The sequence below is a fragment of the Ambystoma mexicanum genome, chromosome 11, assembly GCF_040938575.1.
Source record: "Ambystoma mexicanum isolate Mex_15411 chromosome 11, UKY_AmexF1_1, whole genome shotgun sequence".
Lineage (NCBI taxonomy): Eukaryota > Metazoa > Chordata > Amphibia > Caudata > Ambystomatidae > Ambystoma > Ambystoma mexicanum.
In genome coordinates, this window is record NC_090934.1 from 468676853 (window position 1) to 468693419 (window position 16567).

The 16567-nt window shown below is 44.8% G+C and overlaps 1 protein-coding gene across 2 annotated transcripts in view; it reads right to left on the reverse strand.

Moving 5' to 3' along the window:
• Window positions 1-660: 660 nt before the first annotated feature.
• Window positions 661-16567, reverse strand: part of CD82 (CD82 molecule) — a 339614-nt gene continuing 323707 nt past the window's right edge. For both annotated transcript variants that reach the window (XM_069623312.1, XM_069623313.1), the window contains exons 6-9: window positions 14776-14883; window positions 6533-6694; window positions 5887-5970; window positions 661-4676 (exon numbers count right to left, since the gene is read on the reverse strand). In XM_069623312.1, the coding sequence (XP_069479413.1) occupies window positions 4599-4676; window positions 5887-5970; window positions 6533-6694; window positions 14776-14883 (432 nt within the window). In that variant the 3' untranslated portion in view covers window positions 661-4598. The remainder of the gene's footprint in view (window positions 4677-5886; window positions 5971-6532; window positions 6695-14775; window positions 14884-16567) is intronic.

A 16567-nucleotide genomic window follows, 5' to 3' on the forward strand; every position in this document is an offset into this window, starting at 1 on the left:
AATATCAAAAAGGCAATCAGAATAGGCTTCTATATTAAATGACCCCGGAGAAGAAAATGTAGCAAGCAAGCTCTACAACTTACTGAATGGAAGACAAAAAGGCAATTTTCCCTTTGGGAAAAACTTGGAGCCTACGAGGTTTGTGAAGAAAACTCAGATGATCTGATGGCACTGAATCTGAGAATAAAGCCTTAAAGATGCCCCCAGATCTGTGGCTGATAGCCAGACAAGTTCACACCTGAGAAATTGAGTTAATTTGTTCACAGAAGAGAAAATAGCCACAGTTGACATTCAAAGCACGTTTAGCAGTTGCATTGGGCAGGCCTCACAATGTGCAATTGCTGCTACACTTTGGCTAGTTATAATGCAATCTAGTCAAGTAAGAAATTGTCTACTAAGTGTATTTGGAGCAATGAGTGTGTAAGTGACTTTATGCTTGGCTAGTAGCTTGCAGCTTGCCATTTTCCATTTATTGTTCTGCCATGTTTTGACTTGGGAGACAATGTGGGATTTCACAGTCTTAATTCCAGGTCTGAGGTTCTGGAACAAATTCCTCAGAAAATGTTATGATTAACGGTTTTCATTTTTTCAAGACTGTTCACCACACACAAATGCAGTAAGGTTATCTCAAAATAGAAAGAAAATCATGCAAAGTGTACATTCTTTTTTTTAACAAATCTTTTTTATTTAAAGTAGTTTTTTTCAGGGGCATTTTCAGATCTCTTTTCTTTTACTGTACACACAGCTCAGTAACAAAACCCGCTCCAAAATGCACAAAAAAGGACCAAAATAAAACATAATTCTTATAACTAAGGCAAACGACAAAAATTATACATTCTTTCACTCAGAGAAAACAGGGTTTCCGAAATGGGCACAGTGAACCACCAGTGCCAGGACAAGCACAATCCAAACCTCAATAGAGATCGAGTGCACATGCCCAAAATAACTTCTCCTAATGTGGATACTGTAAAAACATTATAACACACAGACAGTGGAACTATTCTTCAGCTGCAGAAAAAGCAAAATCACTTTGTGATAATCTGGTATGTTAACACACACACGCAAACAAGAAGGAAAAACCGTGAAATTGTATTTACAAATTTGGTGCAAATTCTAAGGGAATTCAAATGACCCCGGCAATGAAAAGAATAGCTCAAGAAATTCAGCATCATTTTATGTCCTTTTTTTACTCCATACGCAGTCAACAAACACATGTTCTTAGAACATTTTGTGAAAGACAGGTCATTGGTTTTCCAGAACTTAAAATGAACAAATTTGGTGCAAATTCTAAGGGAATTCAAATGACCCTGTCAATGAAAAGAATAGCTCAAGAAATTCAGCATCATTTTATGTCCTTTTTTACTCCATACGCAGTCAACAAACACATGTTCTTAGAACATTTGTGAAAGACAGGTCATTGGTTTTCCAGAACTTAAAATGAATTGTTCAACTTGGTGAGAAACAAAAGCAATGGGCCCAAAATATCTGCGCTTTCCTTGCACCATTTGGGGGCTGTAAACATTCCATATAATCCCAATCAAGATAGTGTCTTTTCCTCTCCCAACTGTTGCACAATCAGGAATTCTCAAAGAAGTCTGACGACTTCTTACCCACTTAGCTGGGATCCCCGTCCAGTCTTACAGTTGCAGCTCCCGAGTTGAGAAAGGGCATCCACTCTCACAGACTTCCATTCCAAACCTCGCAATCCCTCATTCACCTTCCAACCTTATGAGGCCTCACTACCAGGTCAGGAAAACTCTTGAGAGGTCTAGATTATCTGATCTCCTATGCTCCTGATTTGGTAATCCCATATGCCTCGAATCACTCATGCCTAGACCAAGGAGTCTTCAGACATCTTCACCTTCTACCCCACAGATCTTGTGTCGGTCAAACATCTCTCACCACCTGAAAAAGAGAATCTTCAAACATTTTCACAATCTATTATCTTTAGCAATCTCCCAATGTTCTCACAGCCTTTCAGATCCTTACCTGGGAATCTTAAATCCTCTCACCTCCTGATCGGTCTACCTCCAACTCTCCTAATTTTAGAATCACCTGCTAGGCATGCCTACTCAGTGCTTGCAAAGGAAATCTTATTTAGAGACTCTCTTTTTCTTCCACCTTAAGACCAAAGTTCTCCCTTCAGTCTCACAACCAGAGATCTGGGAAACCACACAAAACGTACAACCGCTCCCCTTTGTATGTCGCAATCTCCCTGCAGTCTCACAACCTCTCATCTATTTTGGAAATCCCCTACCACAAGCGTACAGCACTGAAACCGTGACAAAAAGGAATTTGTGAGCCTTACTTAGTGTACTAATTATTGGTCCAGTAAAGAAGTGAATTAAAATATATATTTATATATGTACAGTCTTTGACATCCAACCGGGTCCCCATCACTAAGAGCTGGGATTCTATCTACAGATTATTAACGTAACTGAACCCAACCTAATTTACTGGGCTTCGGCAATGGAAAATGAAGGCATGCAATCTGCAGGGGGCCGACAAACTACGATAGGCGAATTGGGGATTACATGACAAGTGTACAGCTGGGGCATAATTTGGTCATATGTCCGACTATGCCCCAGCCATACTAGTCCACACCAGCTTCATCTATCTGGTCGCCGTTCTGCCTCCACCCCATGCCCTTTGTTTATCTTGTAGTGATCAGGGACCAGAGATGGGCCTTCATTGCAGCCCTTAATTCCCAGGCACCAAGCCCCCCACCCACCACGAGCCACTATCCCAAGTAGATGGTACAGTGATCTACTTCCACCCCTCCAGCAGGACAAGCCCCCTACCAGAATTCACTAATGGGGCACAAGGGGATCTGCTACACCAACAAGTCCTTCTCCTGTCCCCACAAAACATGCATCAGTGGCCCCAAACCCTCCCCTACATACCATCTCTGGCAAACAGAGGTCGGATAGTTAAAGGTATAGTGCCCTGCATTATAGCACACTATAGACACACTGGCTATGATACTCGCAGGGAGAGTGCAGCGCCCACAGTATGATCTGTCTTTCCATGGAGGTCAGCATTGCCAATACGCTGCTGTATTCTCGATTCTAAATCATTGATAAACTGTAGTTTTTGGACTAGAAGCCAGCTGACCTCATTAGCACACCAATACCGATCTAGAGTCCCTCCTGTGACTCCTTTGGGAGAATCCATCAAATGCTGGGTGAAATCCTGCCTCACAGACGTCTACATCCCCCGCCCCCCTTCTACAATGTTCTTTTTATAAATATTCTTATGCTGGTTACTAATGGGATAAACATCTACTCCTCTTGATGTACTGTGGCATGGACCCCCTGTGAGTGCCCACATTTATAAATGTACGCAGGCAGGACCTGGGAACAAACCTAAGCATTACTCCTGAACCTTCCACTGAGGTGTTCAAGTTAGTCACATGGACCTTTTGCATGATTTCTTTGCAATGAACTCCCTGCCTACCTAGGGTGAGGCAGCATCACAAATAGAAAAACTAACAATGTTGTCAGAAATAAACAAAGCACTCTCCAGGTCCCCTGAGGAACAAGCAGCCTTGCTAATCAACAGCCAATGGAAATCAGTGTGGGAAATCTCTGTGTTGCTTGAGAGACTGAGAATGCCGGCAAGTGGTATTCACCCCGTACTTTTCACATCTATAGAAAAAGTATACGATTTTGGATTTCCAAGAAATGAATATTTAAAAACAGGAAAATCTATTTCAGAGTTACCAAAGAGGTCCCAGTCACTATGAGCCAGAACATTCATCAGGTTGGACCACCAAACATCTCAAATGAGCACTGGCCAATCCAGTTGGAAGAGGCATATAATTCTAACCACTTTGTGGGTTACATATAGTACAGCCGGCGAGCATCAACACGTCCCACCTGCACTCTTATGACCACCCAGACACTGTCATACTATCATTTGTGGGCCTGTAAAGGGTTGGGGGAGATCAGCACTCTATAGAAAGGAGGAATATGTCCCATTACATCGTGGGAAGCAATGACCGGTGAACCATAACACAGAAAGCAGAGCACTGCGTGCAATGCTGCAGTTGTGGTCAAAGTGCATCGAGGGAAATGTGACGGGAGGGCTTTGAAGGGGCTTGCATTACAAAATCAAATGTCTACAATCGATTCCTAACCAACATGGTAAACGCTCTCCTATGGCAATGGGTGGGGATGGGGTAGGGGGGGCATCCCAATTAACGCACAGCATAACAATTATATAATTGAACTTTGAAAAATAAACAGCCACCACTGCATCCTTCCTCGCATACAACCCACTAAGTCCACTTCCATTACAGATTGGGTTTTTGAACCTGGGACATAATTCCACCTTCCCTTTTCTATCTCCCGGTGCAATTCTCCCATCGCCGTGGATGCTTATTAAATCAAGTGCCTTTGCCCGCTATGGCCAGTCATGTGGTGTGTCACCACGGCCTATAGGAGAGCACGGTTTTAGTTGATATATTTCGTGGTGGCAAGCGTCGATGGGTCAAGGGCAGGATGCGTGGCCAAGAACGGCGTTTCTTTGTCGAGTTTTCTCCATTGCTTCTTCGTAATCCACATCATGCAGGGGGTGGGCCACCATGTCCTGGGTTTTTAGTATTTGGGGACTTTGGTGTAATCTTCCCTGTGGACATTTCGACATAGGCACATGGACAGGATCATTCCCATCAGCTGCAATGAGAGTGAAGTGTGCCGGTGAGAACATGGTAAATTAAGGGTTAAGGATGGGAGAATAATAAAAGATGGCAAGACAAAGACAGCAGAAAAAAAATGAAAAGAACGATACAAGATGAACACAACATCTACCCCTGGAGCAGCGCTGAAATGGCCACTCTTGAAACAGTCAACTCTTTCCACATCCTATGTGCAGGAAGGGCACCGATAATCTGCCTTCTAGACTGGTCTGCAGCAGCATATGGAACTACTGGCTAATGGTGAAATTATCTCTAGGCTGCAGGGTCCTTGAGGGGAATATACCTAGACTGGATCATACCCTGTGTCTCAAATGTGTTCCTACAAATGGAAAGGTTCAAATCCATCCCCATCGCATAGGTCCAAGCCTCTATCTTTTTACCATTTTGGGCACCCAACTTATGCACAAGGTCACTGTATGGAGCACCCTGTGGTTCTATACTGTGACCAAAGGCCATGGGTAGCCAAGGCATAATCTTCTCCCTCAAAGAAGGATGCAAGACTTGTATCGAGATGGGCTAGTCCAGGTCTCCATCTTGTCATGTAATAATGTGCATCAAGTTAGACACACTTGTTTTTGATCCTTTTGATAGTTTCACCATATTGAGTACGCCATGTTTCTACTATATCGAGATAAGAAGAAGTCAAATGTTAGTATGTCATTGTACTAAAAACCTGAAGACACTATGTCATTGTACTAAAAACCTGAAGACACTACACTGTCAAGGTTTGCAGTACATAAAAGCTCCCTCGAATCACCATAAGCAACACCCCTAAACACGATTCTGTCAAAGCTTTAGCCCGTCACCGTACAGAGACTTCCAAGACTCTACCCTATTGCACTAAGGAAGGCTATAATGTTTGATGTTGTCATCTGTACCTCAGGGCCCTAATTCTCTCCCCTTACAGAATACCAAAGGCTTCAATATGCTGCTGCATAGAAGACACTGCAAGGCTCTAAAGTCCAGTTAAGCACAGCACAGTAACATTGAATGCTCTATTTTGTAATTAAATACAATACACTAAGGCTTGGACCTGTCCTTTCATGGGGACCCCTATGCATCGATCCTCTCACTTACAGGAGTCTCACACCTCACCCTGAATAATGCCGACCTCACCCAATATGACTCACATAGTCAAAGCCACCCCCACCCAAAGTGATGACTATGCTGCTTGACATTCGACTCACCTCAATGACTGCGACTCCTACACACACACCCAGAATGATGCCAATGTTGTCCTGCAGCCAGTTTTGGACCTGTTGCATACATCCCTGTACACAGAGAAGCGGTAGATAAAGCAATGGTTAGAAAAACTGGCAATTCTGTCTCACTTTTCACTGATGGGGCAGAGTACATGCTGTGGATTGAGGGTATATGGAGGTTTTCCTATGCACTGCACCTGGCAAGACTCTGAGAAAGGAGGGGTGAGGACAACCTGCACAGCCACACCGGACCCTAAAAGTGTGATTATAGTCAGGGGGTACCTTAGGATGCAGTCACATTTCTTCTTTTCCTTTCATCAGACTCTTGGTTACTACCAAGAGTCGCTGCTCCCCAAAAATATCATAACTTCAATTGATGTGCATAGGTGTGGTCTGGTTTCCACTGAACTACAATGTGTTGTGTCCTACTAATAGCACAAACATGCTGGAAAGGCCTGGGCCAAAGAAGGAAATTCTCTCCATAAATAATAACAGGCACTTCGACTGATGCGGATGCTGATGGACCACCTGGTGTTCCCTTTGGGTCGGCACCCCCTGCATCTCAGTATTAATGGGCAGCTATCATTGTGTATATGACCTTGGCGGCACGCCCCTTTAACGGCAGACTTACTTTGGTGTGGACGGGCCAGGTTGAATTCCCTGCAGTGCAAAATCCATTCTCCTTCTCTCCGCTGTCGATGCTGCAGGAGCACGGGTACTTGCTCATGCTCGAGTTGGCAATCACCAGGTTCTCTGTCCAGTTCTGAGAGCTAATCCAGCCGCAGCACTTCAGCTGAAAGAGAAATGTAGGATTTAGCCCGTTATTGCTGTATGTCTTCCAAGTCCACCTACAACCCATCTCCTGTCCGAGACACCAGAGCCGTGACCCCGCATTGGCCTGAGTGTAGAGAGATGCATAAGAAAGCATGCTGATCAGGGACACTGCACCTGCCCTAGAGACACCAGGAACAACTATATAAAGAAGGTAGTTGGGCCCGAAAAAAAATATCCAGTAGTCATTAGTTTTATGGAACATATGTGCACAGAAGACAAGTCAACCAGAGTGTGAACCATCTAAACCGCCTCAGGTAATTATATAGCACCTTCTAAATGGAGACCCTGTCTAAAAGGGTTTTGCAGGAAAAGATTGCAAAGAGCCATCTTGGTGATCTAGTGGGGAGATGCTATAGAAGAGGAGTGATTATGACATGGATGTTACTGAAATGTGAGGGATATGTCCCGAGGTTATTCACAGGTTTTTAGGGGATATTTAGAGAGAGCGGCACCATTTCAGATGAGAAATACTGCCTTTAAAAGGAGCATTAGGGCAACATCAGCGAGAATTACCAACATTGAAGTGCAGCAACACTTGGACTGCATCCTAGAAGTTGGAATCTGGTAATGTTTGGGGTAATGTAGGCAGTTCAGAACTAGCATTCAAGAGAACTACATTATCTTCTGCACTTGACAAATTACCTACCCATGTCCATCTGGCAACCCCCCATTCAACAGACGAGACAACCGCCTCCCTACCTGCGACCACAATCTATGAGCAATAGCAAATAGACCAGAGGTCCCCTTGGTCTATAACTTTGTAAAAATCACCACACGATAATGTATTCACAAATGTCAATTACAAAAGAGTAACAACAAAAAATAGTCCTAACCCAAATAACAAGAATAAATCAAAACTGAAACCCTGATTTGGCAAGCATCCTAGGAAATCGAAATGCTCCAGTCTGTAAACCTTGCGTGGTATGCTTCCATACGATGTAATGAGAACTATGTTTCCTGTCACTGTATTGCTGGTTGGACTGTAAGTAATTAAAGGTAACTCTGCACATGGGGTGAGCATGTGAGGGCAACCTTCCAGTTGTATGGTGTTGTTCACGCCAGGATAGTATGCTATTCCATGGAGCAGATTGCATTTGAGAGGCAGAAAAAAGTCTTTTGTTTGCGATGCTTAATTTAAGTTTCATGCAAACTTTCAACATTCAATGATTCCTAACTTGTTTTAAACTGGCAGCTATCCTGTTTACGACGGCACTGCTGAATATGTGTGCAACTTCCATGTACCGCTTTATGGCGATGTTTGCTTTTGTACCAAGACACCATATGATCCCATATAGAAGTTGAATATCATGGGTGATGAGACCGAACCGTGGGGGATCTCCACATTGAGTTGAGAAGATGTTCACTTGCCAAATGTATGCGTTTATGAGGAAGGAGGGAAACTGTGCAAGTCATTTTCCCTCGATCATCATTCACTGTGCAAGCGTTTTGGGTAATACTTTGTGGTCATCAGTGTTGTGTGAAGTGAACGAAGGCATGAGGCAGCCAGCGAGACTGTTGAGCAATTGTGGGTTCTCCACAATCACTGGAATAGCGTCTGTTTGCGTGCTGTAGAATAGACACGAGGATGGTATTGTTTATGTCAACGGCCATGTGAATTTGAAAGAGAAATGCTCTGTGAGGCTTTCACCAAAGAAGGACACAGCTGGAGGGCAGGAAGAGTTCTGCTGGATCGATTCGAGGGGAGGCGTTGGGCAGTTTACTGAATGCAGGGGAGGATGCCTTATGCTAAGCAAGGGATGGGAGGGAGTGACGCATTCGACAGTGCGCCATGCTGTTAGGTAGGAGCGTTTCTTTGTAGGTAGGGTTTTTTCACTTAGTAGGGAGCACTGCCGTGGATTGGGCGATGGAGGCCTATGGGGGAAGTGGAGGAGAAGATGTGATTTTTGGCTGGACAGCCAAGCACCTTGTGTTTGACCATTTCTTTTTTTCAATACAATGTTGAAGCGTGTGGTCTCTTCTATGAGTTCGGGTGGGATGGGTTGAGGCAGAGGTGAATGTGTATGAATAGAAGTCGCTTTGGTTCGCCTCTTGGTCGATGGTGTAGAAGTTTACTTTTTTGGGGGGTGATGCCTTTTTTTTGTTTGAAGAGCCGTTTATGGCAGGTGTGTTCTGCAGTGGAGTTACATCTGTACGTGGTCTATTTTATAATTCGATTTCGTATTTCTTGGCCTTTTAGCTTCCGTTTATCAGATTGGTATCCTGTTTCTGGTGGAAATGGAAGGACTGGCAGCGAGTAATGGAGAATAGCACTCGACCAGATGTGGAGGCTTTAGCAGGGCAGCTTGCACAGCTGCCAGGCCATCTCCTCCCTCCTCGGCAGACATGGTTCATCCCTGCATTTGGCAGAATTGCTTCTTGTCCCTAGGCCAGATGCCCATGGAGGTGGGGGTGGGAAATTAAATGGGGCAGTGGCGAGCCACAGCATTCAGCTTACTGTGTTGAGTCACCGTGTAGGTGGCATGCTGTAGAGTGACAGACATGGGGGTGGTGTTCATGCTTTTTACCTCCCCCCACACCTTGGCATCCCCTGGTGCCCTGTGGGTCTTGCAGACAAGGATGGATCGATGGAGAGCCCAGCCAATGGTAACTGCAGTAAGAACCCTCTTTAGCAAGGGGAGCTGTTGCTCCACTGGATAGCCGTTGAACACAAAGTTGAAGACCAGGGCAAGAAGCATTTGAAAATCTGGAGAACCATTCAGAAAGCTTGAGAACGTGGAAAGATGTTCTGAATTAAATTAATTGGCTTCTGCTTGCGTTACTTGCCTCTTCTTTTTGGCACTGTGTCTGAAGCATTGCTGGAGATCTGGGCTGCCTCTACCATTATGCAAGACTGGGAGGGGGCCATCTGGTGGCTGCACCACTATAGCCCCAGTGTACCAAGTAGCAGGGCAACTGAAGTCATGTTTGGTAAACCTGCTCTTTTTCAGTAGGTCTTGGTGGTCTCCTGTCTGACCAGGATACGTCATTGGTCCTGTTGCCTCACAATCTGTAGCCTCCCTTCCAGCCCTTATTTCTGTTCAGTGACGCATGGTGAACATATGTGGGTAGAGATAGGCACCATGTTGGAGGGGTAGGATGTGTGAACATAAGAGGACAAATGACAACAGCATAGCATACTGCACCCAAGATGATTTGGATGTCCTTGCTGCATTTCAGGAAAGAACATTTCAGGAACAACAAGGCAACATTTGGGGCAGGGGAAGGTTCAGAGGGCAAAGGGTTAGAAAGGTGTTCTTGGAGAGGGTACATTGTTGTGCTGATGAGGGTGGTTGTTGCAGGGCTGTTGAGGTGTCCAGGCTGCTCTATTGTGCAAGTTGGGGGGTGCTGTGCCTAGGGTGGAAGGCATACATGGATATCAGGGGAATGTGGTGGAAACTGGTAGATTTTAAGTCTGGCCACTGCTGAACTAGGTCCTCAAGTGGCAGAAATGTGTTTCAGCACTTGGTGTTAACCGATTTCTGTGCACCTGGTGGACGGTGAGATGGGAGCGGGGGGCTTCGATTGTGGTTTTTTCGGGAAGGCAAATGGGATCTACTTCGCACCGACACAAGAAGCATGAAATTAAGGTACATTTAAAATAACAGATTTGCCCCACCTATTTTCTCCAAGTCCTTAATATTAATAATACGGGACACCCAGTCAGGGTAAGGGTTGCAGGGTTAGTCCTGAATCATGACAGCTTCGTCATTCATGTGCCCCTTTTCAGGATTTCTGGTTTCCTTCCGGGCTCCCCTGCAGGGAAACCTTGCCATCCCCCACTTACCCTGGTATAGCACAAAACAAGTAATGTTCCTCCGCGATCCGTTTAATCAAATGTCAGACTTCTACAAGAAGTCTCTTGGTGCTGGTATCCTTCATCTGGGGCCCCTTCCCGGCTACTTTTGTCAAGAGAGTCACTCACAGGTGACCCCACACTTCTTTCTTGGTTCCAGTTTCCATTGGTTAAGGTCCTCTACTTCTTTTCCTGGACTCCTATGAGACCCCATTTCCCGGGTGTCAGCCATGTGTGCTTGCACGGTAGGCCTAGGCAGCAGCAGGAAGTAGTCCCAGAGTCCCAGAGGTACGTCCCAGAGCTTCCACCAAACAGCTAGCCGCCTGTGTTGTTTTATAGGCTGCATCCAGCGATGTGCTTCCTCTGTCTGTCCCAGCTGTAGTTCCCCCACATGACATTCTCTTTTGCCTCCTGGCCAAATCCTAGCCATTTTGTACCTTGCTCTTCGATTCTCCATTCAACCATCCGGCTACTACTGCTCAACATGCACCTTCTTGGCACTATTCCACAGGCTCATCCGTGCACCCCACCTTAACTACCAACTGCCAGACTGGCAAGGTTCGTGCCCCCTCTTCTATTCCATCGCCTACACTTCCTCTCCTTTTTCCTACTTTTGGTGGTTGCTCTGGTTATTCTCCTGCCAACCACCTTGTTGCTTTGGATGTTATTCTTTGCCCCCTTATCCATTTCTACCTCCTCCTTGCTTGTCAATCTTTACTCTTTCCTCCTCTGTCTTTATGACCCTCTTCTCAGACTTCACCACCTCCTGCACACTCTTCTACTCTGTCCACCCTACATCCCTACTCCTTATTACCTCTATTCGCCTATCTATACTCAAACTTCCTCTCTCCAGCCTCCTCGCTCCAGCACAATCTCCTCCACTCTCTACCGTCCTCCAGGATCTCTCCTCTGCTTTCGCCAAACATCTTTCCTACTCTGGAACCTCTGTGGTTTATAAACTACTTCTTCCGTGCCCATGGGGACCACCCTCCCTCACCTTTACTAGGGTGTCTATGATTATTAGCATTTAACTGGCATTGGATAGTTCTTAATGAGTTGTGGCTTCTGTGCCTGTCTTTCATCTCCTTCCCACAATTTATCCAACAACATGGCCGGAGCCTTTAAACAGGCTGGGCACCATATTAGAGGTCTTTTCCACACATGCGCCGAATTTGATATCTATTGCTGAGCTCCCGTGCAGATAACATCAATATTTCTCTCCCACTTATGTAGTGCACAGTACAAGAAGTTATCAGAGACAAGGCATCTCAAGCACTTTAGAATTGTTAATTTCAGTGTTTGTGTATTGGCTCAATTTCTCCTGATCCAAGCCTCTTGGAAACTACTTTCCTTCAAATCTGTATTTGATTTACTCCATTTCCCTTCTTTCCCAGCACCCACTAGATCAGATGGCATGAACCCATAAAGGGGCAAGGGGTTGTCGTTGGGTTATGGGTTCCATTGTGTGTATCAATGAGCAGAGAATGATATTGAATGAAAAGTGTTCTCCAAAACTTCCTTAAATGGGGGCATTGCTTACCCTTCTGTGATGATCCCCTGCCAACCTACCAGGGCATGATGGGATAGACTAGGGGATCATCCCTGTACCACTCACTGGCCCACCATTAGATGCTGCTGAAACACAGCACCTTGGCCATTCCACCCATTAACCCAAAGGATAGTCAGGGCAACTTGTTACAACTTCATTTCTTTCTGGATGTGGTTATTGTTGTAGCTGAGAATCCCCACTACCACTTACATAACCAACCCTTCTACTCTCTTCCTTTTCCAGCCAGGAAATTCCAGGGAGTGTCCTTCTTTTATACAGTCTAGATGAAGAACATCAATGCTATGTAAAGAGAATGACGAACACCCTGCAAAAGCTAAGGGCAATCAAGACCACGTGATGTGGCTCTCAAATGCCTGAAACTGCAGCTCACGGCCTACAGGGTCCATGTCAAGGCGATCTGCATTGTCCACCGAGGAATTAACCTCAAAAGCCCAACCACCACACAGAGAGAATATAGATGTCCCCAGTCTGGCACTTGATTGGGCCTAGAAGGTGAACATTTTTTCCCCTGTCCCGTCTACCTAAACACTATAGGTCAAAGACCAGTTTTCTCAGATGGATATGGAATGTGCATCCTGTCGCACCAGGTCATATGATGGCAGCCTGGATGTTTATGTTTATAGATTTGTAATGCGCAACCCGGTACCCGAAGGCTTAAGGGTGCAGACAATAAGACAAAACACAAGTGACAGTCTAAACAACGTCTTGGGGCTGATGCAGTGGCGCGGATAGATTATAGCAGTATGCAACGTAAACTAGTGAAAAAGAAAGGTCTTCAATTTTTTCTTGAAAACTTCAGTAGATTTGATTGTCTGGTGGCAGGGCATTCCTTGCTGCTGGAGCTGCAGCAATAAATGCTCCGTTCCGGGTTTTAGCCAAGTTGCAACAGGGGATGTCTAGAATATTCATATTGTTTGATCCGAGTGATCTCGTGTGTTCTTTCTTATTAATTGCTTCCATTAAATATAGGAGGCATTAGACCTTGAATGTATTTATGAGTAAAAAGAATCAAACTTACTCTTGCCTGCACTGGCAGCCAATGAAGGCTTCTTCTGGCATCTGATACTTGGTCCCTACACCCAAGTTCTTTCACCGCTCCATTCTGAATAACCTGGAGACGGTGGAGGTCACTTTGTTCAATACCCACAAAGAGACAGCAGCCGTAGTCCAGTTTAGAGCCGATAATGGCTCTAGCTAGGATCTCAGCACTCTTCTCGGAGATAAAAGGGTGAATATATAAAGTATGACGAGGAGGAAACTAAGCCGTTGACCTGGGCTTTCATGGTAAGAGTTCTAGCCAGTTAAACGCCTAGCGTTTTGACTTTCGTCATAATTTCAATAGTACAATTATCTAAGCTAAAGTCTTTATATAGTGGATCAAGTTTAGTCAATCTTAAATCAGTCCTGACTAACATAAGTTCCGTCTTAGAGCTGTTCATGGCCATGCCGTTCATAAACATCCAAGTTTGAATGGCTTGATACACCCTATTGATGCTGGGTTTGTCTTCCTTGTAATAGCCTGTAATGGGGATGACACATTGTGTGTCATTCGCATAATTTACAAAGAAAATCCCCTCTTGTTCCAGCATATGGAAGAACAGAATCATAAAGAGGTTATAAAAACAAGGGGGATACACACGCTCCTTGTGGAACTCTGAATAGCAAGGGAATAGGTTTAGCTTCTGCAGTCTCACTTGCTACTCTCTTCCGTCTGTCAGACAGGAAGGAATAAACCCATTCAGCGGCTTGAAATGAGAAATGGGCATACTGTTTTAACCTGGTGGACAAAATGGCATGACCCACCAGGCCAAACGCCGGTGATAGACTAAGTATCACCAATAGAGCTATTTGGCCAACATCCATAGTTTGAAACAGTTCAAATTGCAAGGATACCAGAGCAGTCTCGGTCCCAGGGGCTTGCCGAAAACCTGACTGAAATTTGTGGAGAAACTGGGAGTTATTAAGATGTTGTGAGATGTAATTGTAAAATGTATCCCACTCAGGAGCTTTCTAAACGTTTATCTTTTCTGAGAGGTCAAAGGAGGCTGATGCTCCACACACATCAAATCCTTTCCAGAGGGCACTGGAACCAGAGAACATAGCTTTCAGTTTTGCACAAAGAGATAATACATGGCTATTCACTGCTATTGCAGGTAATGTTCCAATCAGGATTTAGAAACATCAGCAGCTATTCACTCTACCCCACTCCTATTGGCCTTTCAAGATGTGGGCCTGCCAGAAAATCTCTGCACAAATAGATGATACATGGCTATTCATTGCTATTGCAGGTAATGTTCCAATCAGGATTTAGAAACATCAGCAGCTATTCACTCTACCCCACTCCTATTGGTCTTTCAAGATGTGGGCCTGCCAGAAAATCTCCCGATTTCCATAAAGGCCTGTCTGGCACCGGCACAGCCTAGATGCAGTGGACACCACGGAGGCATACATCATTTAGGAATTGTACCCAGGAACACTTCCATTTCTTTGAGGGGGAGGCAGCAGTCTAAATCTAGAAATACATTTCTTTTCAAATCTAGTGATGTTTCATACAGGTTTTTCTGACGGACTTGTCTGGTCCCGTGCTATTTACAGTTCAGGCCAAGCCAGTAGTGCCGGATGTGGGGATCAGTGCAAGAATAAAGGTGGACCCGGTGGTCACATTACTAAAACTCACGGTTCTTTGAATGTAGTCCCAGGCGTCCTCTGTGGAAGTGTTTTCTCCATCCTCGAAGTTGTAGGTGACGATGAGGTCCTGGATGACAGTGGATAGCTCTGATTTTAGCTGTGAAAAGCGAAACAAGATCGATATGAAGCAGGGGTCACAGGAAAAGCAATCTTCATCAAGATGCTGCACCCACACAAGAGACCTCCATTTTAGGGTAGAGGAGAACCCACCAGCCAGGCCTTGAGAGGCGGACTAGAATATAAAATGAGCAGTGGCAAATCCATCAGTTTTGTGCAAGTGTAGGCATGGGATAGATATTTGCGAGGCACTATCATAAGATGGCAACACCTGGGAAAAGGTCCATCCAATAGCTACACACAAACCAAAGGTTGTTGGGTTTACCAATGCTAGTTGTTCAAGACTTCATTGCAAGTACATACATTTCTTATAATTCAAGTGACTGAGTGCACACTTGGTTAAGACATTTAAATCATACCAGGAGTGCCTTTAAAGCTGCAATGAAGCTATTATTTCTCAGAAGACTGCTTAGAAAAACCAAGGCAGGCCCCACATAGCGCACATGTTGGTGTTGCTACATGCTAGCTCAAAGAGATCCCAGAAGGGTATGTGCGGTGGCCAATAGGTGGGTAAAAGTCCAAACATTGCCCACAAGCTGCGTGTCCTTCTCTATACTCCTATGCAATAATTTTGCCTTATAAGAGGCACCTGAGCACCACCCAATAGCCAAAAATAAAAACCCCATCAACAAAGGCCTTTCACAAGCAAGTGCGCTCTTGAAGGAGCTCTGGCTTAAGGGGGGAGGGGCAGTGAGTCGAGCGGTGTGACCTATTCCATTCACCCTTCACCCCACCGCACCAGAGTATGGTGCTGTGCCATGTTTAAGGGGCTATTTCAGTCAATTATGTCTGATCGCCACATTGGACCGAGTCAAGCCGCATGTCACAATGAACAGCAGTGATATGCGGCAAGACTTTTACTTTAAGCCATTTATAACGCGTACCATGGACCCTGAGGCTTAAGGGCGCACAAGAAAACAGAGTATGACAAGAACAGGACAGAAATGCACAATTAAGAGCCATTTTGATAGCTCAGATCAGATAGATGGACAGGGAGAGAACCAGCATAGAAACATCATTATTTAAGTAAAGATGTTTTCAGCCTCTTTCTAAATATTGATGTAGAACTCAATTCTCTTAGGTCTGGTGGCAAGGCATTCCATGCCCTTGTTGCAGCTAGAGCAAATGCACAATTCATGGCCTTGCTAGATTTACATGCACTGAATTTCCCAGTCAACACCTCACTCAGATAGACTGGCATTGATCCCAGGAGACATTTATGGGTAATCGGTAACAGGCGATAGGGAATCCTTGCCTCAACTGGGAGCCAATGCAAATTACACCTACCGCCTGATATATGATCACTCTGCTTTATTACGGTAATGACTCTCACTGCACGGTTCTGAATAACTTGAAGACGACTTCATTCTGATTTAGAGATTCCCACTAAAAGACTACTACAATAGTCAATTTTTTACCCGATAATGGCCCTCGCTATCATCTGTGAGTTGGCTTGAGAAATATATGGCCTAAATTGAGCTTAAAGTTTTACATAGTAGGCCGAGGATGAAACCAGGTTACTTGAGCTTGCATATTCAGATTCTGATCTAAAGCAATCCCTAACATTTTCACTTTTTTGTTAGTCGCAATATCACATCCTGCTACTGAAAAACAGTTGTAATCTTATTTTGTTCTCTGTCCCGATCACCATTAACTCAAGTTTG